Source organism: Sander lucioperca, chromosome 7, assembly GCF_008315115.2.
Source record: "Sander lucioperca isolate FBNREF2018 chromosome 7, SLUC_FBN_1.2, whole genome shotgun sequence".
NCBI classification, from domain to species: domain Eukaryota; kingdom Metazoa; phylum Chordata; class Actinopteri; order Perciformes; family Percidae; genus Sander; species Sander lucioperca.
The window spans coordinates 30,410,275-30,437,374 of NC_050179.1; the positions used below are offsets into that span (position 1 = coordinate 30,410,275).

At 38.4% G+C, this 27,100-nt stretch overlaps 3 protein-coding genes across 3 annotated transcripts in view; 2 read left to right on the forward strand and 1 right to left on the reverse strand.

Moving 5' to 3' along the window:
• Window positions 1–673: 673 nt before the first annotated feature.
• Window positions 674–10,628, reverse strand: LOC118495499 (myosin-11). The gene is made up of 8 exons (XM_036003586.1): window positions 10,362–10,628; window positions 8,285–8,425; window positions 7,331–7,609; window positions 5,696–5,883; window positions 2,615–2,828; window positions 1,678–1,776; window positions 1,520–1,587; window positions 674–1,058 (listed from the first exon to the last, which is right to left on the reverse strand). Exons 1-8 carry the CDS (start codon window positions 10,626–10,628, stop codon window positions 899–901), a joined length of 1,416 nt encoding a protein of 471 aa, XP_035859479.1. The 3' UTR covers window positions 674–898.
• Window positions 10,629–14,840: 4,212 nt separating this feature from the next.
• lyve1b (lymphatic vessel endothelial hyaluronic receptor 1b) lies at window positions 14,841–20,590 on the forward strand. Its single transcript, XM_031279686.2, has 6 exons — window positions 14,841–14,994; window positions 15,818–15,983; window positions 17,657–17,796; window positions 17,891–18,301; window positions 19,838–19,916; window positions 20,326–20,590. The coding sequence occupies exons 1-6, from the start codon at window positions 14,910–14,912 to the stop codon at window positions 20,513–20,515; spliced, it is 1,071 nt and encodes a 356-aa protein (XP_031135546.1). The 5' UTR covers window positions 14,841–14,909; the 3' UTR covers window positions 20,516–20,590.
• Window positions 20,591–22,163: 1,573 nt separating this feature from the next.
• c7h12orf29 (chromosome 7 C12orf29 homolog) overlaps window positions 22,164–27,100 on the forward strand; it is a 10,970-nt gene continuing 6,033 nt past the window's right edge. The window contains exons 1-3 of the mRNA XM_031279931.2: window positions 22,164–22,450; window positions 26,342–26,459; window positions 26,568–26,663. Of these exons, the coding sequence (XP_031135791.1) occupies window positions 22,361–22,450; window positions 26,342–26,459; window positions 26,568–26,663 (304 nt within the window). The 5' untranslated portion in view covers window positions 22,164–22,360. The remainder of the gene's footprint in view (window positions 22,451–26,341; window positions 26,460–26,567; window positions 26,664–27,100) is intronic.

Consider the following 27,100-nt stretch of genomic DNA (forward strand, 5'->3'; position numbering starts at 1 on the left):
ACGGATCCATGTTCTCATTCTGTTTACTCCAAATTCTGACTCTGCCATCTGAATGTCTTAACAGAAATCGAGACTCATCAGACCAGGCAACATTTTTCCAGTCTTCAACTGTCCAATTTTGGTGAGCTCGTGCAAATTGTAGCCTCATTTTCCTATTTTTAGTGGAGATGAGGGGTGTAGCCCATCCGCCTCAAGGTTGTGCGTGTTGTGGCTTCACAAATGCTTTGCTACATACCTCGGTTGTAACGAGTGGTTATTTGAGTCAAAGTTGGTCTTCTATCAGTTTGAATCACTCGCCCCATTCTCCTTTGACCTCTAGCATCAACAAGGCATTTTCGCCCACAGGACTGCAGCATACTGGATGTTTTTCCTTTTTCAGACCATTCTTTGTAAACCCTAGAAATGGTTGTGCGTGAAAATCCCAGTAACTGAGCAGATTGTGAAATACTCAGACCAGCCCGTCTGGCACCAACAACCATGCCACTCTCAAAGTTGCTTAGATCACCTTTCTTTCCCATTCTGACATTCAGTTTGGAGTTCAGGAGATTGTCTAGACCTGGACCACACCCCTAAATGCATTAAAGCAGCTGCCATGTGATTGGTTGATTAGATAATTGCATTAATGAGAAATTTAACAGGTGTTCCTAATAATCCTTTAGGTGAGTGTATGTCTGACTGTGGAGGCAGAGGGAGATTATTCAGGCTGTATGGTGATAAATTGCAGGCTGGCATGTTGCGAGAGTGGACCAGGACCTAGAGGTTCATGTCATCTCAGCATTTTCCCCAACAACAATCATTTTGCTTCTCTGTAACTCATAAAAACTGAGTGAAAAATCTCCTCTGGCTGCAGTAATGACCAAACAAAGCAACTTTTCTATGACAAAATGTTAATTTTTGACTATTCTTGTTCTGTAGGGATCCAGAAGTATTCCACCACCTTCCTGCTTCTGCGTGGAGGGGCAGAGTCAGGCCGCTCTCCTCCAAAGGGGGGCAGCTCATCGAAGTGACTCGGGCCCAGATCCCTCCCCGTGTGTGGGGCAGAGACCCTGAACATGGTCCTTTGAAAAAAATAGTTATAAAAGGAGTGAGTTCTTGTACATATAAAATGCAACTGATCCCTTACAATTTGTTTTACCTTTCACAGTTTTGTTTGTTTGTCCACCAGTATTACTCCTATTTTTCAGTATTAGTATTTTGTATCAAAAAAGGCAATGCCACATCTTAGAAGACCTCACATTTTGTCATAGGAAAACCTTGTATTTCCAATTCTGGTGGGTTTCATGCTCTTCAATAGTTTGAAGGCTGATATTGCCTCATGAGTTGAGACCATTATTTACATATTGTATGTATTAAAAATCCATTGGATAATAATGCCCAAAGTGTTCTGTCATTCAACTAAAACAAGATTTATTTGTTTTTTTCTGAAAAGTTGACATTTTGGAGATAAAAATGTTTCCACTGGAGAATATGTTTAGTGAAAGTTGTTGTTTTTATGGCCCTCTTGTGGCCACAGTGTTACCTGGATGGAATTCTTTCAGGCTCTTCAGGACTGGACTCAGGAGTGGAAATGTACACAGGGTCTCCCTCCTGAACAAAATTATATGACATGACAACTTTTTTTTTTCTTGTTTTACATGATTAGATAACTTCATGAACACAGCTGTAGAGTCATCTCACCGTAAAATTTCTTGGCGTGCCATCTTGATTTTTGAGAATTTTCACCCTCTGATCGCTTTCTGTCATGCAGAGGAAATAACTCTTGATGTTGGCTTGACACTGTTCCAAAACAAACATAAAATGTACCTTCAATTTGTATTAACCACACAGGCAAAAAAAAGAATGGAAGAAATGTCCATTTCTACAGACCACACTCCTAATCTGCTGTTCTTTAATGGAAAACATGTCATTTTAACTCATGCTATGTGCTGACATGAAATCTACGGAAGCCAATTTTTGCCAATCTGATGAAAAAAAGATCCTGTAAGTTATTATCATTAGAAATTCCAAAAAGAATTACTTAGTATCTCACATAATGACTTAGTATCCCAAAAGTATGAGAAACCTTCTCAAAATAATGATTTAGTTTCCAAAAATAACGAGAAACCTTTTGGAATAATTTTGAATTCAAGTCTTCCCTACATCAAATATACCAACATGTCTGCGCTTGTTTTTAAAATGTGATTTTCTGTTTTTTATTTCTTATTTCTTATTGCTGTCCATCCCTGTCTGTCTGTTATTTGTTGTATGTTAAAGTGTATTTTTCATGTGCTGCCTTCTTGGCCAGGGCTCACTTGTAAAAGAGATTTTAATCTCAATGTGATTTTTTCCCTGGTAAAAAAAAGGTTAAAAAAAAAAAATGACTTAGTATCTCAAAATAATGAATTAGTATCCTCAAATGAGTGACTCTTTTTGAGTTACTAAGTCATTATTTTGAGAAAGTTTCTCATTGTAATGACTTACAGAATCAGTTTTCATCATATTTTTTTCATTTACAGGCAGAAATGGGCTTACACATATATGTATATATACTGTATATCACCATGCAACAATGTAATTGTGTAATGACAGACTTTAGTGTGAATGAGACTACAATTTAAAAACAACGCTTTCTTACTGCTTTGTTCTGCCTCAGAGCCTTCAGGTCCTCCTGAGCTCGGAACCTGTCGGCTAACTCCTGGTGCTTCTCCCTCCAGCTGAGACACTCGGCCGTTCTCTCCTGTCTCTCCTTCTCAGCCAGACGCCTTTCGGCCTCGGCCTCCTGCTGAGCCTGGTTGGCCTTTTTGCCCTCCTCCTCCGACGCCATCGCTCTGCGCCTCGAATTCACCTCACTGTGAAAACAAGACTAAAATGACATCCAAAAATACCTCAATTTAACCACCCGAATGCAGAGAAATTGATTTCCATTCCATTTTCTACATTGTTTTACAAACTCGCTCTTATTTTATGACTCTGTGTTGGCATCAGCCATTCTCTATGGAGTGGTCAGCTGGGGCAGTGGCAGACAGGAAAAGACTGGACAGGCTGATTAAGAAGGCCAGCTCTGTTCTTGGTTGCCCCCTTGATGCCGTGGAGGTGGTGGGAGACAGGAGGATAGTGGCTAAATTATTCTCCATGATGGAGGACTCCTCCCACCCCATGCAGGACACTGTCAGCACTGAACAGCTCCTTCAGTGACAGGCTGCTGCACCCGCGCTGCGTCACAGAGAGATACCACAGGTCTTTCCTGCCTGCTGCTGTCAGACTCTACAATCAGCACTGCTCCCAGTAGACCACATGGAGAAAACACACACACCAGGGCTGATATAACATGCAATAAAACATGTGACTGTTCAATTACTGTAAATACATTTTACTATTTACTTTTTAATATATACTCTCTTTAATTATATGTATTACTGTGTGTTAACATGTGTCTTCTACTTTTCCACTTTTCCTCTTATCCCTTGCTGCTGCAACAGTGTGAATTTCCCCATTGTGGGATTAATAAAGGATTTTTTTTTTTTTTTTTTTTTTATCTTATTTTTTTGCTGTTTGGGCCTTATTATACTCCTTTTCCCATTTTAGTTCTCCTTTCTTCCAATCTTTTGACTTCTACTTTGTTAAGAACCTTAGTGCAAACTCCTCTTGTGTTTTTAAAGTACTGTTTGCATCGTGACTACAGTCTTGCTTGTCTGAAATCAGTCATTTAACCTTGTACGCAGATACAAAAACATAAAAAATATTAGCCAGTAAATCAAAGCCACAAGCTATTTTAGATGACAATGTAAACCTCTTTACCAGTAATGTAGCGTGTGCGGATTAATCTATAGTAGCTAAGCACATCTGGATAAAGGAATTCTCCCTCATTTTTCTGTTCACTGACACTGCACAGAGACCACCTGTACGTATGTCCAAATGAAGGTGAAGAAATGTGTGATTTAGTTTCTACTTTTAAGGGAGTATTTGAAATCCTGCGTTTATCTTGGGAAACTTGTCTTAGAATCAAACAGCCTTTCTCTTCTCTGACATTCATCTTTCTAAAAGATGATTAAAAAGAATAGTTTCTACTGTTTTCTCCTCCTCTGCTGCCCCCTTTAAATCCTCCTTTATTCTTCTTCACTTCCAGCTTCCCTTATCTCCTCTCAGCTTATCCATCCTACAGTCATGCTCTTATTATTCTTCTGCATTCCCATATAAAATATAGTGTATGTGACACTGAAAATGTTTTGCAAGCACTCTTAGACTGGGGGGACGCCTTCATCATTCAAGCAGAAACATTTTTTTTAAATTTTCAATTATGTTTACAGTGTGTCTACAAACTAGGGCAATGAGAGGTCAAACATATTCACCTAGAACATACACAAAAATGCTGAAAAAACATGACTGCCTTCAAACAAAGGGCCAAGATCATAACTCTTTTAGCAGCGTCATCTGCTTTGATGCTTCGGGTTTCGTAGCGAACACTGTTTAGATTTGTGCAGCATTTCATCTGATCTGATGTTCTTCCATTAATCTTACAATTTATGCTCCCAGTATTACACTCAGCAGGAGAAAATATGTCCTTTCTGGTTTTTGAAAATGTAGAGCTTAAATGGAGTTAAGTACTTATCCAGTTAATGTATGATGCAGCTCTGGGTGGTCCCAAAATTGTAGCACAAGATGTATTTTAACCAAATTGTCTGAAAGACTTCAAAACATAAGAAATCACTTTGAGTAACATGATGCTGGACACTCCTCTGACTAAAATCTCATCTTGTAAATGCGATTTCTTTTTATGGTGATTTCCCATACGGTTACATAGTTTGCTGTTATGTGTGGATTTATTGCTTCCTACAGGTGGAGTACATTCCCACTCTATTCTTTGTTAATAAGGGGTTACAATAAGGTTTGACATTCAACCTTGCTGTTTGGCATTTTTTTACGAGGCGTTTACTGTCGGTTCTCAACAGTCCACATTGTTGTGACTGTGTGTCTGATTAGTTTCGAAAAGCAATTATTTACTCACTTTAAACATTTTTTTTTAACTATCACCTCCTCATTTGTATAGTAGTTACACACTTAAATGGCATCTTATTTGTAGACTTTTTGTATTTGTAGACACTGTAAGTAGTTCTAAGTTGCTCTTGACTTTTCTCCCTTTGTATTTTCTTTTAGGTAGATACATTGCTGTAGCTAAGAGTTTGGACACATCTAATTAATGAAACAAGTACGTAGAAAAGGGACAAGTAGGTTAAAAGTTGCAAACAAACTAAGGTTTCGCACTGAAATGTTGCAAATAAATGTACAGTGTGCAGGAGTTTATTTGCAACTTTTGTAGCAAAGAGTATGAAATCCTACATGCTCAGCTGAAATTTGGTGTACACCAGGGCTCTATCCTTGGTGCTATTTAGTTTTCCTTATACAACACATGCTGACCTTTCTGAAGTGTAGTCACTTATCATTGTTATGCAGATAACACACAGTTCTATCTTTCTTTCGAACCTCAGCTACTAATATTGGTCTGCGCCCTCTTGATCAATTTTTGTTATATTATAATTGCAGCTTTAACATAATCATAGCCTAGACTATTTGATTTAGAACAACATATAAAGAAAACAAAATCTCTGCTAAAATCAAATCTGTTTTGTTCTTTTTTACTCTGCAAACAATACATTTATGTTTCATTTTCTGTATGTACTTTGGGTACACAGACAAGGTGCCCATGAAATATACCCACCTCTGTTTAATTTGGACATTTTCCTCTGTAATCTGTCTCAGCTTGTGTCGGAGGTCATCTCTGTCTCCCTCTAGGCTCCTGTTCTCCTGCAGCAAGGCCTGTTTCTCCCCAGACACCCGGTCCAGCTTCAGCTTGTTTTCAAAGTAACTCTTCTCTGCTTTTGCTAGTAAAAGCTGCAGATCAGTGTGCTACAGAAAAGAAAAGGCAGATGCCAAATGAATGTCATGGGTCATAATTGAGTCGATTCAGGCCCCTGATAATGTTGTATCCTGTTTATGCCCTGGCTGATTGAGGGATATTGATGCTGATAACAGAGAGAGATAACTTTATCAGAAAACTGTGCTAAAAATATTCCACATCCAATCTGGTTTGGGACATGTCATCTGAAGTTCATTGTTCTGCTTATCAATACAAAATTATGGACATGATCATGACCATAATTTGTTAAATGTTTCCTCTCACCCCATGATCTGGAGAAAGTAATGGGTTTTTCACTGGCACCAAAAAAAGAGACCACACCACCCCTGTCCTGTCCCCTAACTGGCTTCAAGTGTGAAGTACGATCGATTTTAACTACTAAAAACTAGTACTAGTTGTACTAAAGGTATTCAATGGGATGGCCATGTGTTATCTTTCAGACTTTCTAAACCTTCAGGTCTCATTGAGGTCTTTGAGGTCCTCCGACCTAAAGCTGTTGGCTGTTATACTTCTGATATGTAAAGGGTTTCCCTCGATTATGAACACTCTCCCACTTATTATGATGAATGCACACATAATCGGAATTATTTATTTTTTAGCTTTAGGCACTTCACAATCAATTATGTCCCTGTGTGGGTCTATATCTCTGTTGCTTGTTCTTACACATTGTAACTGCTTTGAATATTTTCGCTTTGTTGAACTTGTGTTGTTTTAAAGAATAAGTATTTTATATTTTTTTCATAGTCAACAAATCCCATGAAAAGACCAAAACCAACAATGCGGTAGAAACTTTCAACAATGGAGCTTGACACAGAGGAAGGTGTATCAGGCTGTGTACTCAGACAGTAGGATACTTGTTAGTGGGATCTATTAATTGTTGGTTTGGGTCTTTTTATTGGATTTGTTGACATTAAGAAGAATATAGAATATAACCAGCATCAACCTTTATATGCACTTACTTACAGTTGCAATAAATTGACTTGCTTTTTTATTATATAATTCAACACATAATTGATCAAAAGTCAATTACCCATAATTAAATCTAACATTTTATCATAAGATTCAAAAACAGTTTTTATGAACAATATTATCACTTATGACTTTTATTTTCAGTGAAGTATTTTTTCACACTATGAATACACAGACACACATGCTGTCCATGCAGTCGCTAAATTGGCATGTAACCCCCCCAGGCCTCTGTTCTACAAATACTGCATTATTTGGTTAAACAAAAATGCTACCTGCTGAAATTTGAAATGAAATTGTAGGAGAATGACTTGTTGTTTTACATTCAGTGTAAGCCAAGGAGCATACACATTACATGTTGCACTATAGTTACATTAGTTGTTGCCTCCAATTGTTTCTGTTCTGTTGCTAACAAGTTGTATAAAGGTGAGTGTGCAGACCACCTGCCAATATCAGTGTATAACTGTGTACCTCTTTTTTAAGATGCTGCAGTTCCTCACTCATGCGGCTCCTGTCAGCCTCTGCTGCCCCCTTGTCCCGCTGATACCCAAGGGCCCGAGCCTCAGCTAGGGCCCTGCACTTCTCCGCCTCCGCTCTGGACTCCTCCGCCTCGTCTGCAGCTCTTGAGCACAAGGTCGCCCTCTGCTGGCTCTGATACAGCTTCTGCTTCAGCTGATGTGGGTCACAGAGATAGGTGGATGTATACTGTAATGACTTAGTCAGGAAACAGTAGAGGCCTGCCTTTTGTTTCTAGATGTAATACGACTCCAAACACAGTGAGCTACTACGTGGCATGAATGAATATAGTTTCATGGTACTACATGAAACTCCTTTATACATTTATGTAAGATCACTACCATCAGAGACTATCCTAAAATCCAAAAATATCTTGATTTAACTCAAATGCTGCCTTCTTCTAGTATTAAAGGGTCACTCCCTCCACTTATTGTACTAGGCATTTGCTACTCAGCCTGTGAAAGCAGTTGTTGCACGTCTTCTCTGGCTGCTGAGGAGCTTTGTCAAATCAAAGAAAGTAACTGCCCAAGCTGAGATCATCATCAGTGTTATCTCAGCTTGGGCTACAACTTTATAACAGGTTCCTGTGTTATAAACTAGGATTGTGGAGTTGGAAATACATTGACCAGGCATTGCAAAGAAGCTACTGGTAGTAAATGTAGGATCCAGTGTTTTTGGAGCTTGACTCATACGGGCTAAAAGTCAGGATATCTCAGCCTCTTCTGCAGCGATCTTCTCCCTTTAATTCTAAATCTAATAATTAAGTATTATTAATATTAATTTAATACAATTCTTGGTGTTTTATGAAGACATATATCTTATTTTTATCAGTCCTCAGGAGTAGCAGGACTTTTTTTATCTCTTGAGTGATGCACTGTTTAAAACTATGTCCAGTGTTTGGGTGTGTACCTCTTTGACTTGAGTCTGCAGCTCCTGGTTCAGATTCCTGAGGTTCCTCATGGTCAGTTCATTCTCTGTACGCATCATAATCCGCTCCATGTGGATCTCATTAGACAAGTACTTGTTTTCTTTTCTCAGATCCTCGCATTCCTGAGGAAAATTTACATTGACACTGACTGGTGCCAGTAAGAAATTCATCATTCGAACAGGACCACAAGGCCCTGGAAAGACTCGGCTGAACAAACAGTATGAAGTACCCTACACAGCCTAAAGGATATTTACAACAGTGGAGTCTGTCCAGTTGTCATGAAATTGTAGGTTAAAGTATCCATGTTTTCTCTCCCTACTTTAAAGTGCTCATATTATGCTCATTTTCAGGTTCATAATTGTATTTAGAGGATATATCAGAATAGGTTTACATGGTTTAATTTTCAGAAAACACCATATTTTTGTTGTACTGCACATTGCTGCAGCTCCTCTTTTCACCCAGTGTGTTGAGCTCTCTGTTTTAGCTACAGAGTGAGACCTCTCACTTCTGTTCCATCTTTGTTGGGAGTCGCACATGCGCAGTACCTAGGTAAGGACTACTAGCCAGTCAGAAGCAGAGTATGAGGGAGTGCCATGCTAGCAGCTAGGCGAGCATTATAACGCGTGTTACAAAGTGACGCACAGTCATCACGGAAGTAAAGGCTGGACTACAACAGAGCTGTTTGGAGCAGTTTGTGAGCAGTGTTTTCTGTTGGAGATGGTAAATGCCTTTGGGGTGGACGTTGGGCTTTTTCACTTTGTAAACCTATAACGTGCACAAAAAAGATATATAACACAATAAAGGAAAGGGAAAAAGCCAAAAAGCATAATATGAGCACTTTAAGGACACTTAACTACAATTCAATGAAAAGTGGGCAAACTCCATTCGGTGGTGGAGATCATGTCATATGATTAAAAAGGCCCAGAATAAACTTTGTGGTGAGATTTGTTTTCTCAGCTACCTAAATGACTTCATTGACTTTTTAGTTGCAAAGCACCATCAAGAAGTGACTTGCAACTCACTCTTTCACTGCAGGTACTCCATAAGAGGGGGCTGTTAGCTGTTAAGTAGCTTTTCCTCACATCCATCATAGCAGTGAGGACAAGGCTATGAATGAACCACACACATTCAGGATATATGTTTTAACATGTGTTTTTCATGAAAGGCTTACATCACCTCATCTGTTGCACAAGTTAAATCCAAGAGTGGTGCTTCATGTCACTAACACTGTGGGCCAGATTTACTAGGGAACTAATGTGCAAATATGCGATGTCATGTTCATGGGAAAACAAAAAGTAGATGAAGTGATAAGACAAAACACATGGTTGATATATACACTGCATGTGTGGGACAGAATGTCAAATCTATGCCTGTAGCAAGCTAGCAGTTATTTGACAATCTGCAGTGGTGCATATAACTCCTTAATCTAAAATGTACTGTTTGGATATGTTTCTAGCAACAGTGAGGTTGAGTAATCTCCTCACTGTTCTATGAATTCTTTAGCACTCACTCAGTCTGTTACACCTGGTTGTGGCAATGATGAGTCATGTCAGAACTGTGTCCTTGTGTACAGAAATTACTTTTTTGAATGCATTACTTCGGAGAATAACCTTGTTATTATGAAGGAAATAATAATTCTGTGAGATTGGGAAATTGAAATCAGGGTTTTGAGGGTGGTAAAATCTGAATTATTTAATCTCAGAATCCAGAGTTTGATCCCAGGATTTCTCAATTTTAACCCAAGCCTTTTTTCACGTGGCCCTTATCTCTTTCTGTATAATCCCCAACTTTCCTTCTTTTCTCTTCTATGGGATCATTCTGTATTAAACTTCTACTGGGTTTGTGGTGTTGAATATTCCTGTGAGATCACTTTGACATGCCTCTAACATTCCTAAAGGTAGAGTAGTTGTAATATCTGCACATTAGCCTACTCCTCTAAAATGACTAATGACAAATACAATAATTTTCCTACAGATTCGTTGGTTAAACTAAAGGTATCTATACGGATGCTTGTACAGCCTGAGGACTAACCTCCACTCCCCCTCTCTACCTCCTTACCTTCCTCTTTCTGACCAGCTCTCCTTGCAGATGGTTGATCTGAAGGAAGGAGCCATTGGTGCTGATGGCGCTGACCGGCCTGACCACCCGTACGGGCCTCCTGGACGGTCTGGCAAGACCTTTGACCTCTTCCGCTGTCGCGTTCCCGAACCGGTTGCCTCTGTTAACGTTACTGCTGCTCATGGAGAAAGACTTGTACAAGCTGCCGTCTAGCGAGGAGCACCCAGCCGCCTGCAGGTCGGTGTGGGATTTCGCTCTGAGTGACATTTTCAGAGCCAGATCAGCGCAGCTTTGTCAAAATGTCACTTCACCGTAATTGGGATGATGCTCTGACAGCAGACGGGGCTCCCAGTTTGTGCTGAGAATGTCATGTGTGATGTGAATGAAGTTCTCAGTTTCACGTCAAGCTCACTGGGTGGCTCCTATCGCCAGGCTGAGCATCATCCATTATTTATAGGGTAACATGATAGAACAAGCCTGCATGGGACAGAGGCATACAGTCTCTGTGTTTTGGTATGAGGGCACCTTTTATCTTTTAAAAAGTGAAATGCAATTGCATTTTGACATGAAATATTCACAGTTTAGTCATACCAATCAATATTGGTGACATTTTCCATAGCAGGGGCAAAAAAGAAAAGGTAACACCTTACTTGAAGGTATCTACATAAGAGTGACATGACACTGTCATGAACACATGACAGTGTCATGACACAGTCATGACACATGAACCCTAACCCTAACTCTAACCCTAACCCTAACTTGTCATGACAAAAACCGAATGACACTTACTAAAAGAAGCGTTATGTCATAAACGTTTATGACTTGTTTATAATGTTTATGACACGTTCATGACAGTATCATGTCACTCTTATGTAGATACCTTCAAGTAAAGTGTAACCAAAGACAAAAAGGCCACATCCCTGGACTTTACAGCCAATCTTCAGATCTACAGAGCAGTCAGGGCATAGAGGGCCGGGGCAGGCCTAGTGGTGACTGAAACTCTGGAAAATGCAGTGAAAAAAAGTCTTGTTGTGTCTTTATGACAAAAATGGCATCACTTTTCAGTCAGATAATAGATCCAGGCAATGTGTGAGGGACATTTCTTTCCAGTAACTGCTTTGGTTGTTGAAAAGTGCGGAAAGCTAAAGTTGTGATTATGCAGTTGTTTGACTTTGACATAGAGGACCACTGTTAACATCCTGTCTCCCGTCAGGTTGCTTTCTTTTAACCTTGACCACAATCTTTCCCAAAACTTAGGAAAGAAGTTTGTGTGCCTAAGCCTGAACAAATCCCAACCATAGCGGTGGGAGATCAGAGAAGGATAATATGAGTCAAATGATCTCGTCCTGTTGATACGAGCACCAGACCAGAAAAAAAAATATCAGATTTTGTTAAAATAAGAGAAGTTTTCTAATGATCCCAAAAAAAGCCCCAAACAATGCTATCATAATTATTGCATATTCATTGGAAATGACACACTGCTAAAAGAAAATCATTAAGATCATTTTTCGTGATCACAAGGAAACAAAATATTAAAATAATTAGATAAATGGCCTTCACTTAAAACAAAACTACCGCCTCCCCAGTCTGGTCTCTGATCTTCCCAGACTTGCTCATCCCTCATGCCACTGTTAAGGTGCCCAGGAGCAAGGCACTGCAGCCCAAACTGCTGCACCTGAGCTGCTCAGAGACCAAGAGAGAAGACTGGTGTACTGAGTAGCTTTTAGGCATGAATGTAAGTATGGGTTAGTAGAGGCATTCCTAAAGAGCATTCCTCATTGGGTAGATTACAGTTAATGAATTAATTAAACTAACAATAACAATAATAAACTTAATTTACTGAATACATGTATATTTTTATAACATATTAAGACTAAGAGAAAGAGTAAAAACAGACATTTAGCAAAAGTATATTATCTGACAGTTTTGTCTGAGAGAAAAATGCCTGTAATTGGCTTTGGATCAGTGACCTCGGAAAAACAGTTTCAATTACAGCCTCCTCTTGTCCTCGAGGACTACTTTCTGTAATGATGCTGCATGAAGGAAACTGTCACACTTTTATCACTGGATTATGCTTTTATCCCCCCGCAGATGAATTGAGACTATTATACTCTTCCTGACCAGGGAAGTATGACCAATTAGCTTCTCCTGCAGCTATCTGTGTTATAGCGCTGTACTGTATCCCTTACAGTCCTCTATGCTGTAGCCTGAAGCGGAAGCAAAAGGAAGCTCCATAATTCATACGATATTCACTGGGACATGTTGAACTCCCGGCACCACGGTACAATAAAACATCCTCGCTGTCAGCATGTAACTGTAAATACACCGGACCAACAGAGAAGATCACTTATCTATTGTGATATAGTGCTAACAGGCCTCTATCACGCCCAGGCTCAGGTTTCCTAATGCTGAGGGTTCCATAGGTTAGAGGAGCATGCAGGCTTTTGATCCAAAGGTTTCTGGAATATAATGTAAAATATTAAGCATTCACTGAGCTGATGATGAGGTTTGATCTTTGGGGAATGCTGTTTACTATCAACGCAGCTGTTAACATTTCTTAATTTCAGCCAACAAAAGCTTAAAAAGTCCATCAAAATATGAATAACACAAATTCCAAAAAAATGAAAGGAGCCCCTCCAACACAGATTAAACATATAAGATATGCATGTTAATTGGTGAGTTTTATGAATGCTTTATTTCGAACATGTAAAATAAAAAAATTAAAAAAAAATATATAGCCTATCTACAATAAAAGGTAAAAGAACAAACAATATATATATATATATATATATATATACATGTTTTTTAACATATGTTTCTCATGAAAGGCTTCCATCACCTCATCTGTTGTACATGCAGAAAAGCACAGGTTTAATCCAAGAGTGGATTAATGTCACTAACACTGTGGGCCAGATTTACTAGGGAACTAATGTGCAAATATGCGATGTCATGTTCATGGGAAAACAAAAAGTAGATGGAGTGATAAGACAAAACACATGGTTGATATATACACTGCATGTGTGGGACAGAATGTCAAACCTAAGTCTGTAGTAAGCTAGCAGTTATTTGACAATCTGCAGTGGTGCATATAAATCCTTAATCTAAAATGTACTGTTTGGATATGTTTCTAGCAACAGTGAGGTTGAGTAATCTCCTCACTGTTCTATGAATTCTTTAGCACTCACTCAGTCTGTTACACCTGGTTGTGGCAATGATGAGTCATGTCAGAACTGTGTCCTGTGTACAGAAATTACTTTTTTGAATGCATTACTTTGGAGAAGCCTTTTTTCACGTGGCCCTTATCTCTTTCTGTATAATGCCTAACTTTCCTTGTTTTCTCTTCTATGGGATCATTCTGTATTAAACCTCCTGGGTTTGTGGTGTTGACTATTCCTGTGAGATCACTTTGACATTCCTCTAACATTCCTAAAGGTAGAGTAGTTGTAATATTTGCACAGTAGCCTATCCCTCTAAAATGACTAATGACAAATACAATAATTTTCCTACAGATCGTTGGTTAAACTAAAGGTATCTATAAGGATGCTTGTACAGCCTGAGGACTAACCTCCACTCCCCCTCTCTACCTCCTTACCTTCCTCTTTCTGACCAGCCTATGCATAGCTCATACAACATATAAAATATGAAATATTCCCTTATTTAGTGTAATACAAACATTTTATGGTGATTTCGTCAACTTTTATCAAATGTGCAAGCTCATGCAAGCAAGTTTGTGGCAAAGATAAGGGCAATAATGTCCATACTTTTTCACGTATTGGAGGTTTGAACTCAAAGACAGTGTGCCATCGACTGCATGTGGTTTCTGGTCCTTTCTTTGATGTGTGCCAATGTGTGCAAAAGGAAGAGGATTGGACACTCTTCCTTTACGCCTGAGAACAATGTGGTGCAGCAGAAACATAATGGAATAATACCACAGTTTAACGGACCACAGGAAAGCTAGAAATGAAGAAGAATAGTAAAAGTGAATAAAAAGAGAAACAGGGAAAGAAAACACAGAGAAACAATGTAGAGGAAGTTCCCTTTCCGACTTTTCCTGTCAGAGTCCTAGCTCTGGAAGATAGATGCTGGCAAAGCAGAATCACTTTCGACCACAAAACTATTTTAAACCAGTTTTAAAAAACAAACAATACGACTGATCAGCTCTTTAATGTTGTCTCCTGATTATTATTTCACTCAAACACCAGTTAAATGCAAATGTTTTCTGTCATCCTGCTTTAATCTTTCCTGGAAATCCTCAATTAGTTTTTATATTGAACTAGTTCGGTGTTGAATATGCTGCATATGTCATATGTCTGGGATTTGATACCCAAACACAACAACGTTTTCGATCAAACACACTGAGAGTCAAGCTCTTTCTCCCGTGGATGTGTGTGTTATCTGCATAAAGGGGCATCAAGCAGATTTGACCTCCACTTCCTGTTTCCTCGTCTCATCCTCATCACATTTGTTCTGAGGCTTTTTTCCTGTGCATTCGCTTTATTTGGTTCTTCACCTTCAACCGCTTCAGTTTTCTTAAATTTGACAGAAAACATGGCAAGATTTTGTTTTTTTACTCCACTTTTACTTTTGTCTTTTGCAGCTTTTTCACTGGCATCGAACTCCAATTTAATTAAAGGTACGTTGTTTGTTTCTGATGTAGGTAGGGCACCACATTTAGAGCACACACATACTGGAGCATTTATGTATTTCATTTTGCTGGTGTGAAATTAATTTGACTGCACGAATGTATAACATACACTTATTTTCTTTTTTTTAGTTCTTTCCTTTTATGGTGAAATGGATATTTTCAGGACGCTTTGGCTCTAAACTTTTGCACTCTTCTTGGTTGCTTTTCAGGTCACAATCAAAAATGTATTCTACGGTCACAGTCCGATAAAAGCACCAAATAAACATGAAAAATCATCATGAATAAATCATGAAATATTACAAGTTAAATGTAGAAAATCTTAATTATTACTTTATGTTGTTTTTGTCCCCACAGTGCCAGAGGTTAATCTGCAGACTATAACACCTACTGGACTATTTACTTTAGAATATAGTACAGTATGTACTGTAGATTAACGTGATCTAACTATGAAATGACAAAATCAATGTGTTGCATCGTGGTGCTTCTTAAATGGACAGTATCAAGGCGCCTGGGTAGCTCACCTGGTAGAGCGTGTGCCCCATGTACAGAGGCTCATTCCTCGCCGCAGCGGCTGTGGGTTCAGTTACGACCTGTGGCCCTTTGCTGCACGTCATTACCCCTGTCTCTCCCCTTTCATGTCTAAGCTGTCCTATCAAAAAAAATGGACAGTAACACTTCTAAGATGTGATACTTTAAATTTACATGGGTAAAGATACACTTTAGTCCCGAATTAATGTTGTTAGTGACAGAACTCTTGATAAGCTGACAGTCTGTTTATGTTGCACACATGCTTTTTGATGTGTGTCTGCAGTCCCTCAAAGTCACAGAGCTGCTGGAGTCTTCATGCTCTTAGGAGGAGGAGGAGAATACGCCTTCAACTTATCTGCTGCCAGAGCTGCCTGTTCGTTGCTGAACGTCACCTTAGCGACCAGAGCCCAGATGGAGCGAGCAGTACAGCGTGGACTGGAAACGTGCAAGTAGGCTGAACGCATGTGGCGACTGTTCTGGTGTGGTAGAATACCTGTTTAGGTATTGATATGCAGTGTTGTTATAAATGTTATTGAACCAAGTGCATCATATCACACAGGCCTACCAATACCAGCTGATATCTGATTTAGAAAAAAGAAACAAAAACAGAAATTGAAAAAGTAAATTATAATGGTCTAGACTAAGTCTTGTTGTTCCATTAGGCAGGCAGTGTTTAAAAATTAAAGGGGGAATTCACAGATTTTTAAAAGTCAGGCATTTGTTCAGTCAATACTTGTGAACATCCACCTTAAAGCATACCTCTCGCCAAAATGCAACCTAGGGTCTTTTTGTGAATGTACCCGAGTCAAACTTTAGTTTAAAAGCATAATTAGGACGGAAGCGTCACTTTTAAGATTTACCGTATCTTCGTTTTTCGGTCAAATGGCCTTTTGAATGGGAGTGTTAGGGGCACTTTTATGATAGCATCAAAATCAACATTTTTAAAACACTAAAAAGGCAAACTTTGTATCACCAGGGGCTCTACACATGAACTCCAGCATTGAGAACATTGTTTATGTACACAGAGTTTACTAAAAAGAAAGGTTTTGAACGACTTACTTTAGCAGTTGTTGTTGTTTCCGGGCGCTACCATCTCTGAATGCAACGTAATGGGGAGGAGAGTAAAGATGGAAAGCTCCTAAAGCTTAGTTCCATATAAATGCACGGCTAATTTGTTGTTTTGTCGTTAGTGAAAAACAATATTGACCTTGTAGTTGAAAAAGGAGCCTCATATAAGAATGACATTTCCTCCTATGGAGTCCGTTCATTCGCATTCGGAGATCGACACTTTTTGACTGGCGAGATGGTAGCGCCCGGAAACAACAACTGCTAAAGTAAGTCGTTCAAAACCTTTCTTTTTAGTAAACTCTGTGTACACAAACAATGTTCTCAATGCTCAAGTTCATGTGTAGAGCCCCTGGTCATACTTCGAGCAAAGTTTCATGTTGTGTCGAGCCTTTTTAGTGTTTTAAAAATGTTGATTTTGATGCGATCATAGTAGTGCCCCTAGCTCTCCCATTCAAAAGGCCATTTGACCGAAAAACGAAGATACGGTAAATCTTAAAAGTGGCGTTTCCGTCCTAATTATGCTTTTAAACTAAAGTTTGACTCGGGTACATTCACAAAAAGACCCTAAGTTGCATTTTGGCGAGAGTTACACTTTAAGCTTGAGAAGTAACCTGTGATTTAAGATAAGCAAGCCGAGTTATTCTGAGCTTTGCCTGGCGCCTACATTACCCACAATGCAACTCAACCGTGAACAGTTTAGTTGGAGATTTGGGTGCGTTATGTTAGTAGTGGCTAACTTAGCTACAAAGGTCTGGTAATCTTGTTTCTTTCTAAACCCACCCCCCCAGCTTTCTTCATTTTTTTGTTGAATTTTCAAATTTGTAGTTTTCAGACCTAACTCATGGTGCCTCAAATGAATTCAAGTGATTTGTACTGCTCCCTCTGAAGCCACAAAAGGCTTTATAAAACTACAGTAGTACTCCCCAATACCTGTAAACAGACTTTGATGCATAAAATCAGTATGTTTCTCTTTAAAGTAATCCACATACAAACGCTAACTTTTGTCATCGATCCATTAATTTTATTATCTGCACTTTATGTATTATTTTAACAGATTTGGCTGGATAGCTGAACAGATTGTAGTCGTGCCACGACTCAGATCTGACACAAAATGTGGACAGGGCAATACTGGGGTGGTGACGTGGTCCGCAAAGGCAGATAAAAAGTTTGGTGTCTTCTGCTTCAATGCCTCAGGTGCTGTTCATTCACTGCACTGTGTACTGGATATTCCCATGTGACTGAATGACTGAAATTTAAATGTAAAATTTGTGTTCCTCACTACTTGCAGATTTAGAGGAAACTCCAAACAGATCAACAGCCAGCCCACAAAGCTCCACGCTCCCCACCACGCTGACTGCACTGACCCAAACCCCAACACCTGCCACACCTCGGCTCAGATCAACAACCAATCGTCCACCTTCAAGGAAGCCACAAACAACAAAAGCCTCTGAGCAGACATCTTTCACTTCAGCTTTCACCCTCCCGATCAAGACAACACATTCAACTAGGATTTCCTCCACCTTCACTACTCTCAAACCTTTCTCCACCCATATTCCTACTTCTCTTTCTCACCTTATCACCTCAAAACCCACCGTCGATAGTTTTGCCATTTCTACTTCTGCTCATGCCTCCAGTGTCTCTGTTCCCTCAGAGTCAGTGATGCCATGGCTGACCAGATCTGCAAAACCTTCTCTGGGAGGTACTTCCTTGTCTTCTTTAATTTTTTGAATTCACGTTTTAGTTGTGACATTATCTTGTGATAGTTTACTCAAGACGTGGACAAATTCTCTGCTCCATTTTAGCTTATTTACTCCTTTCTGTTGTGAAATGAAATTCCAGGAACCCGTTCACAATTCAGATTATAACTCTTCTCAGAAAAGTTCTCAAAGTAAATGTATTTTATCAGATGTTCTTCCTATTGTACCATAATTAAAATCTATCCTCTACCTGTATTAAATGCCAACCTTAAAGCTGCATTAATCAAATGTTGACCACTAGGGGGCAGAAAAACACCACAACAAGCTGATAGCTGCACATATTAAAGTGTACCTTTAAAATCGTTGAAATACTTTGGATACAGGACATTACTGAATTATGTCAAAAACACAAGTTATTAAATAATGTCAAAACCACTAATTATTTAATAATGTCAAAAAGACAAATTATTAAATTATGTCATAAACACAAATTACCAATTGATGTTAAAAAATGCACCAAAATAAAATATATATATATACATGTATCAATATAAAGTGTCTTAAAGCAGCCATATTATGCTCACTTTCAGGTTCATAATTGTATTTTAATGTTGTACCAGAATAGGTTTACATGGTTTAATTTTCAAAAAACACCATATTTTAGTTGTACTGCACCGCTCTCCCTCACTGCTGCAGATCCTCTTTTCAGCTGGTCTCTGTTTTAGCTACAGAGTGAGACCTCTTTTCTTCTTCTTCTTCTGTACTATCTTTGATTGCACTCGCACATGCGCAGTAGCTCAGATGTAGATCATGTCAGCTAGCTAGCTCCATAGACAGTAAAAGAAAGGCTGTTTCTACAACTTTGGTCAGTTACAAGGCAGGATTAGCTGGGAGACTTCTAAATGAGGGCGCACATGTAAGTAGTTCTTTTGTAGATTATGGTGAACTTGTGTGTGTTGTAGCAGTGCTTTGCTATTGAGAACGAGGTAGCATGCTAGCGTTAGCATTAGCGTTAGCATGCTAACGCTACGAGCTAATGGTTGCGGTTAGCCTGCTCGTTTCGGCTTGTGACGTCACAAGCCGTGCCGATTTGAGAGAGAGAAGTCAGGACACATTCAGAAACCGTATCTCACTCTAAACAGCATGGATGGATTTTTTTCAAAGTTTGTATGTGTGTGGAAGCACCAGAGACACAACAGAACACCCCAAATCCCAGAAAAAGTGTTTTTTTCATAATATGGGCACTTTAATATGGTTTAAGACTATCATGATAGATTGATGATGAAGATAGAATTAGATTGTTGTAGGTAGTGGAATTGGTACCATGGTCAACTATCATTGTAACTATAGTTGTGCCATTTGTATATATTTTTTTATACTCATCCAAATATTAATTGATTAAATGGAGGATTAAAATATATGATGATATGGGATGAATTTTGTTTATGAATTGGATTTGAAGTGGTTCATGTAGCTATATAATATAAATCAGATAGAGTTTGTGGTAATCATTCATAAACTATTTATTCATTTCACAGATGTACCTACAGCACTCATCATTCTTGGCATCATCTTTGTGCTCCTAACTGCAGCAGGTGCCGTGTGGTACTACAAACTGTGAGTCGTGTTGTCAGATATCCTGCGATACTTAAAACCCTGTCTGAAGCAGCTTTCCCCTTGATGAAACATGTACGATAACAATTTGGAAACAGAAAGGGCTACTTGAAGAAATAAAAGCAAAAAGATTGTTTCCTTTTAATCCTGGAGGAGATAAATAGTATGAAACCATGGCTCTACTGCCTCTGTAGAGCTTTATTGTCATCAATATCAACAGACTAGAGGCAACTATTATGTACTATATACTATATTTGTATTCTTTATATTTTGTAGCTGGAGGCAGTTTAACAAACTGCTACCAGAGAGGAACATTTTCTTATAACTTCTCAATTTTTTTTACTGTATTTAATATGCTATTATTAATCCATGTATATTGTGTTTCTAATATGCTCCCCCCCCCCCTTCTTAGGAATATTTTCACCTTTTGGTCTCAGGGGCAGCAGAAGGACGACATAGAGACAGAGATGTGGAAGCACACCGACAGTGAGATGGACCTGAACAGTCTACATGAAGGAGAAGAAGAAGAAGAAGAAGAATCGGACAGGAAGTACTCCAGTGATATCACGCTGTGTGTGCATCCAGACATCAAAAGTTTATAGCTTCATGATATTTCATATTTCTGTGGGGGTTTTTCTCAAGTCGATTTAATGACTTACAGCCACAGTGTTACCTGATAAATGTCAGTACATGTTTCAAAATACATGTCTACTATAAATGCTTTTGATTGGTTAGCTGTACTTTTCAATATATTGTACTACAGTATATATGTGTGTGTGTGTGTGTGTGTGTGTGTGTGTGTGTGTGTGTGTGTGTGTGTGGGCTTGTTTAACTATATTCGTGGGGTCCAAAAACCGGGAGTCCAGTATACTTGTGGGGCCAAAATGCTGGACCCCACAAGTTTAAAGGGCTGTTTGAGGGTTAAGACTTGGTTGTAGGATTAGGGTTAGAATTAGGTTATGGTTAGGGTGAGGGTAAGGGTTAAGGTTAGGCATTTAGTTGTGATGGTTAAGGTTAGGGTAAGGGGCTAGGGAATGCATTATGTCAATGACGGTCCCCACAAAGATAGTGCCACAAACTTGTGTGTGTGTGTGTGTGTGTGTGTGTGTGTGTGTGTGTGTGTGTGTGTGTCTATTTTCCAGTGGCTAATTATCAGTGGTGGAAAGTAAGTACATTTACTAAGTACTGTGCTTAAGTACAATTTTGAGGTACTTGTACTTGAGGAATTCCATTTTAAGTTACTTTATACTCCTATCACACTACATTTCAGAGGCAAATATTAAACTTTGTAATTGACTATATTTATTTGACACATTTAGTTACTACTTAGTTAACATGTTCAGGTTGTTAATATATATTATCAACATTGAAATATGATACATTATTACAGATTAAGCCACACAGCAGTATATCAATTAGTAAAAAATTGCCCCAGCTGTACCAGCTTTAACATTGATTAAAGTGATGTACACATTAATGAATCAATTATAATCCAATAATATAATCTATATTATTCTGAAATGTGCCATTCTGCATAATGAGCACTTTTACTTTTGGTAGGCTATACTTTTGGACTTTTACTTAAGTAAAAATGCAATGCTTCACTTTTACTTTTAACATTTTTATTTCACACTGGGGTATCTCTACTTGTACTTAATCAGAATCAGAATAGTACTGTACTACAGAATAGTACAGTTAAAGTACTTCCTCCACCGTTGCTAGTTAGCTCTTAGCTGTTTGATTTAATTAGTCCATTTAGAAAATAGCTCAATAAAGTGTTACATTAAATGACAAACCTTTTCATTAATGGGTCATTAAATGTTGAATAAATTGAATGGAATTAATAAAATTAATAATTAAAAAAATAATTAAATTTTTACTTTTACACGTTACTTAGGGAGAAAAAAATTCATATCCCTGAGTGATTTGAGCTGGCTGCAATAAAGAGAACCTAACACACAACCTTAGCAAACAACAAACAAGACAAATGTGACTGGAAAGTGTGACTGTTGTAATGAGAAATAGACATTCTAACATTTAATTCTTTACTATCCAAAATACAACTTTGTCCAAATATGAATTTTTAACCAGATGTTAAAAAAACTGGAAAAAAGGGGACAGTCATTAATTTTTTTTTACCATAAAATGACATATATGTCACAGAATTTATTGTGACCTAGAGATTAAATACAAGCATTTTGTTCATATTTATATATTTAGAGAGATCCCCATCCACACAGCGTAGTGGCGCTAATGAGCCATCTCATTGTTTGCCAACCTACAAAAAAAAAAACAGAAGAAGACGCGCGTTATCCATGCCACCATGCATGCCACATTCATGCTAACCTATATCCGTGATGCTAACACGCCGTGGGAATTTATGCTCTACTCAGCGATAAACGTAAACGTTACCGGGAGGGCTTCAGGTGGATATTAGAAAATAAAAAATGCGGCGTCTGGGCTCTGTTCAGCAGAAGATACCGTGTGTTTTTCTGACGGAGGTGAAGGAAGAACAGTCCAGAAAACGAGACTGTCAGGTGAGTGCAGCTGCAGACACAGTAGCAATTGATTTGTATATACAGTACGAAACTGCTGCTGATGCTAGCAAGAACCAGGGTGGACCATAGACTGTACAAATAGTCAATAGGGTGGACGTTCTTATGATACATCCACGACGTTAACACAGAGCATGCAAGCTAAAGAAACAGCACGTCCTTTTTATCCTATGGACCTTTTTCACAGCAGACATTTTGACTTGTCATTGTAGGAAAAGCACAGCTGAAATTGATAACCTTAGTGTTAGTGTTAGTGTCCCAGTAAGCTATTTCTTTTTTCTATTAATGGTTATGAATACACCTGTGCTTTTCCTACTATGACACGTCAATATAATATATCCTCCACCGGAGGAGTTTTGGGATCTGTAGCTAGTCAAAATAGACCTGACCCTCCCTTCACCTGCAATAAATTTTGGATGACCCTCCAAAATGATTGGGATAAAAGGGATGACCCTCCCCAACAATGTATTGACTGTACTAATTTGCGCTTGGCAAAGATGTACAGAAACAAATTGTTTTTATACAGCCATGGCATACGACTAAACCTCTGCATTCTTATGGTTATGGTGTGGTGGCCATTTCAGTAGATTTACTCACTGACATTGTTGTGGAAACACAATAAGCATGGAAACTATATGCACACTCCCTGCATTACTGCATTACTTCAAATACTAAGTTACTCATCTTGTAAACTAGTATTCACATGAAATAAAACAATAAACATTGAGACCATTCAGCAAAGGACGCTGGGATATAACCAATTCAATACTGGTTGCTATGGACTCGTCACTAGGCTTCCTCAGTCATTGTATATTTTAGCATATAGGTAAAGCTGCCGAAGCTGAACATTATCCAAAACTCCATTTCTCAGACGAGCGTCAATTTGGGAGCTTGCATGCTACCACTCTTTCCTTCTCAAATGCCTTGAAAAGGCTGTTGTTTTGTGTGTGTGTGTGTGTGTGTATGTGTGTATATATATATATATATATATATATATATATATATATATATATATATATATATATATATATATATACGGCAATCATGCTAATGAATAAAAAAAAAAATCAGCAGATGTCTTAGTTACAACACGATGGAGCTAGCAAAGCAGTTTTGTGTTTATATGTACGAGCGGGATTTATTCAGTTTGGGAAATCCCACGGTCTCTAAAGCTACAGTTCAAAATTGTCTGGCTGACTAAATAGGGAGGGACCCATCTGCTAGCGATAGGGGCCGAGACTGAGAGAGCTACATGGAGCTACATTGATAAATATGCACCAAACAAGCCACTTTGAAATGTTGCTGTTCTATGAAGGTAAATATGGTGCAAAAAGGGAGAGCTTGTAGAATACAATGTGAGAACTTGCAGAACAAAAAATCTGAACTTGTATGTTAAAATTTGCACTTGTAAAAATTTTATTTGCACTTGTAAAAATAAAATTTGCACTTGTAAAAAATATTCACACACATGTGATCTGAATTTGAAGTCATACAAAGAAAAAAAACATGAGAGCTTGTAAAAAAAATCTGAACTTGTAAATAAGCCGGACAGAGTTGTCCCTCATCTGGCGATAGAAACCCTGATTTTCCCATAGACTGTATATAAGAAGGCTTTTCCCGTTCTGTTAGCTCAGAGCTCCACAGCCTAAGTCCACAGGTACAAATTAGTTTTGCACCAAATGTATCGTCAAGAGTGTTGTGAAAGTCGAGGTGCGCAGATTCGCCACTTTGTGATGCGAGAGAGCACATATGTGCAAATTTCAACTTACAAGTTCAGATTTTTTTTACAAGCTCTCATGTTTTTTTTCTTTGTATGACTTCAAATTCAGATCACGTGTGTGAATATTTTTTACAAGTGCAAATTTTATTTTTACAAGTGCAAATTTTAACATACAAGTTCAGATTTTTTGTTCTGCAAGTTCTCACATTGTATTCTACAAGCTCTCCCTTTTTGCACCATATTTACCTTCATACTGTTCTCCTGAATAAAAAAGTTGGGTGACCCTCACCCCTAGACTAAAAAAAATTGGATGACCCGCCCATCAACAAAGAATAAAAAGACATGACCCTCCCCTATTTTCCTCCGGTGGTCCATTCCATAAATACTGAACTTACTGGGACACCTGATGGAATTGAGCCATCGTTAAGGTTATCAATTTCAGCTGTGCTTTTCCTACTATGACAAGTCAAAATGTCTGCTGTGAAAAAAGTCAATTGGACGCGGCGCTAATGTTTTAATGCACTTGCTAATGGTTTAACGTTGACGCATTGTGTAGTATTTCTACACAACGGTATAGAAATACTCCATGTTACATTAGTAGTCCAGCAGTCAAATGTGTACTCAAGGAGAAGTACAGAAGTATTGGCATTAAAATATACTGAAAGTACCAAAAGTAGAAGCACTCATTATGAAGAATGGCCCGTTTCAGAATAATGTTTGTTATTGGATTATAATTATTGATACATCACCGTAATGTTGCAGCACATCCTCCCATTAGAAAAGCTAGAAGCAGCTAACAGTTGTAATTTTGCTTGATCATTGACTTAAAAACAATTTGTATACTCTATCAAAAAAATCTTGATTTTCTTGATTGACTTATCGATTACAAGAATAATTGAACATACAGTCTTTCAGTAGCGGTGTAAATCACAAGTTTTATCACGATAGGATCTTTGGACAACGATACAATATTTTCTGCCACCCCAAAGTCTGCCATGATACAATTTCGATTCAATTCAGGGGCCTGCGATCACAATATCTTGAGCCCATTTACCACAATCAGTAACATTTGTATCAAAATATGATTTGTATTACTGAGCTCTTCCAGACATTTAAATGAAAAACAAACTGTTCTTTTTAATAAAATGAACAAATATAAAGTGGGAATTTCAAAATAAAGGCGCATCTTAAAGAGAATATGTATTGATATTTTCACTTTGCATCGATGATATTGGATCGTTGACGATTTGAGTCGATATATCAATCCAGATGGATGCATCGTTACGCCCCTTCCAGACAGTTAAATGTACAGTACTGGGACCGTCTCAGTGCAGTGTCAGTAGTTACCAAAAGGGCAGTGGTGTAGTCTAGTTTTTTTGTAGTGAGTATACCGTAATTTTTTCCCTCCCAGCATTGGACTTGCCTTCCCAGAGCGACGTGTCCCAGAGCGATAACCCCATAGGTTTTTTGTAACGTTATCGCGTAAAGCATCAGCCTCATCTGGCTCATTTTCTGTAGTTTCTGTAACGTTAACGTCTGTTGCAGTGTCATCCGAAGCGGCAGTATAGCTTCAGGGGCAGGCTTACCAAAACACTGAAAGAGTGTGGTTTAAATTTGCTTTGGTTTCATATATCTACTTTAGTGATTCACATTTGTTATTCATTTGAAATTTGCGCAGAGAATGACTGCCAAGCAACTGTGTTGCTGTCTCTAGGCAACTCGCAACACAGACGGGGTGAATTAATGAACCAAAGTGTGAAAGTTCTCTCACAAAACAATCATCGTTACGTTACGGTATCCATGCGTTTTTGTAAGTGGGTATACTGAAATCCTTGACCTTTCCTAGTGGGTATACTCCGTATACCTGCGTATCACGTAGACTACACCACTGCAAAGGGGTAAAAGTTATCGAGACAATAAATCGACATGCATATGCATATATAGTAAAAGTGATCTGGGCTGATCTCAAAATCAGATTATGTTTAATATGGATGATTTATTTCTAAATAATGTGTACATAGCGTGTCTTGTGGGTATTTTACCCACATGACGCTAATGTTAAGATGAATGGGTATAGGAATAACTCGTGTAATGTAGTTTTTCCTTTTTTCTTTGAACTAATAATATGGTTAAACATCTGTGTCTCTCTTCAGCAATTTCAGGTTGTTGCTACCGAAAATGTGAACCCAGTTGCTCTGGAGGCCAACATTGATTGTGCATTCGCTACAGAAAAACTAGATGGAACTTGCTGTTATGTTACAGTTTATAAAGGCGAGTATGAAAGTGACTTCTACAAGTCCTCTTTGTTTGTTAATTTTGTTAGTTTTCTTGCAGTGGAGATGATTCAATGTGAATGATGGTTTATCTTTTTTCCTGCAGGACAGCCTCACCTCTGGGCTCGACTCGACAGGAAACCCAACAAACAGGCAGAGAAGAGGTTCAAAAAGTATCAGCACTCTCACCGCAGCTGTAAAGGTATTTTAGCGTCAGTTACCAGTGCTGTACATGTAATGAATGTTGCTTAGGGCTTTACCGATTTGTCATTGTATATATATATATTTTTTTTTTTTTTTTTTTTTTTTAACTTTCGAAGCTTCTATTGAGGTTTTGAAATGAAGCTTTAAATGTCCATCATCATATTTTATGACATCATCCTAAAAAAAAAAGTAAAACCCTTGAACAAAGTCCTAGGTGTGGTTATATACATGTAATCTATGGTGCTGCTAGATTGCTGCGTGTCTCCCTTTGTGTGCGGCAAGCGGGAGAGCAAAATGTTTTTTGACCCCAGTGAAAATGTTGTTTTTGAAAGGTTTAAAGGGTAACTACCTTTTTTTTTTTTCAACCTGGACCCTATTTTGCTATGTTTTTGTGTCTAAGTTCAATTCAGTTTTATTTATAGTATCAAATCATAA

Excerpts from the sequence above, each read along its gene's own strand:
- LOC118495499 (XM_036003586.1), bottom strand. The coding sequence starts at position 10,628 with ATGTCACTCAGAGCGAAATCCCACACCGACCTGCAGGCGGCTGGGTGC. Across the intron at positions 8,426-10,361 it reads AGCTGGTCAGAAAGAGGAAG|GAATGCGAGGATCTGAGAAA; the intron begins GTAAGGAGGTAG and ends AATTTTCCTCAG. Across the intron at positions 5,884-7,330 it reads TGCAGCATCTTAAAAAAGAG|CACACTGATCTGCAGCTTTT; the intron begins GTACACAGTTAT and ends TCTTTTCTGTAG.
- lyve1b (XM_031279686.2), top strand. The coding sequence starts at position 14,910 with ATGGCAAGATTTTGTTTTTTTACTCCACTTTTACTTTTGTCTTTTGCA. Across the intron at positions 14,995-15,817 it reads GAACTCCAATTTAATTAAAG|TCCCTCAAAGTCACAGAGCT; the intron begins GTACGTTGTTTG and ends GTGTGTCTGCAG. Across the intron at positions 15,984-17,656 it reads CGTGGACTGGAAACGTGCAA|ATTTGGCTGGATAGCTGAAC; the intron begins GTAGGCTGAACG and ends TTATTTTAACAG.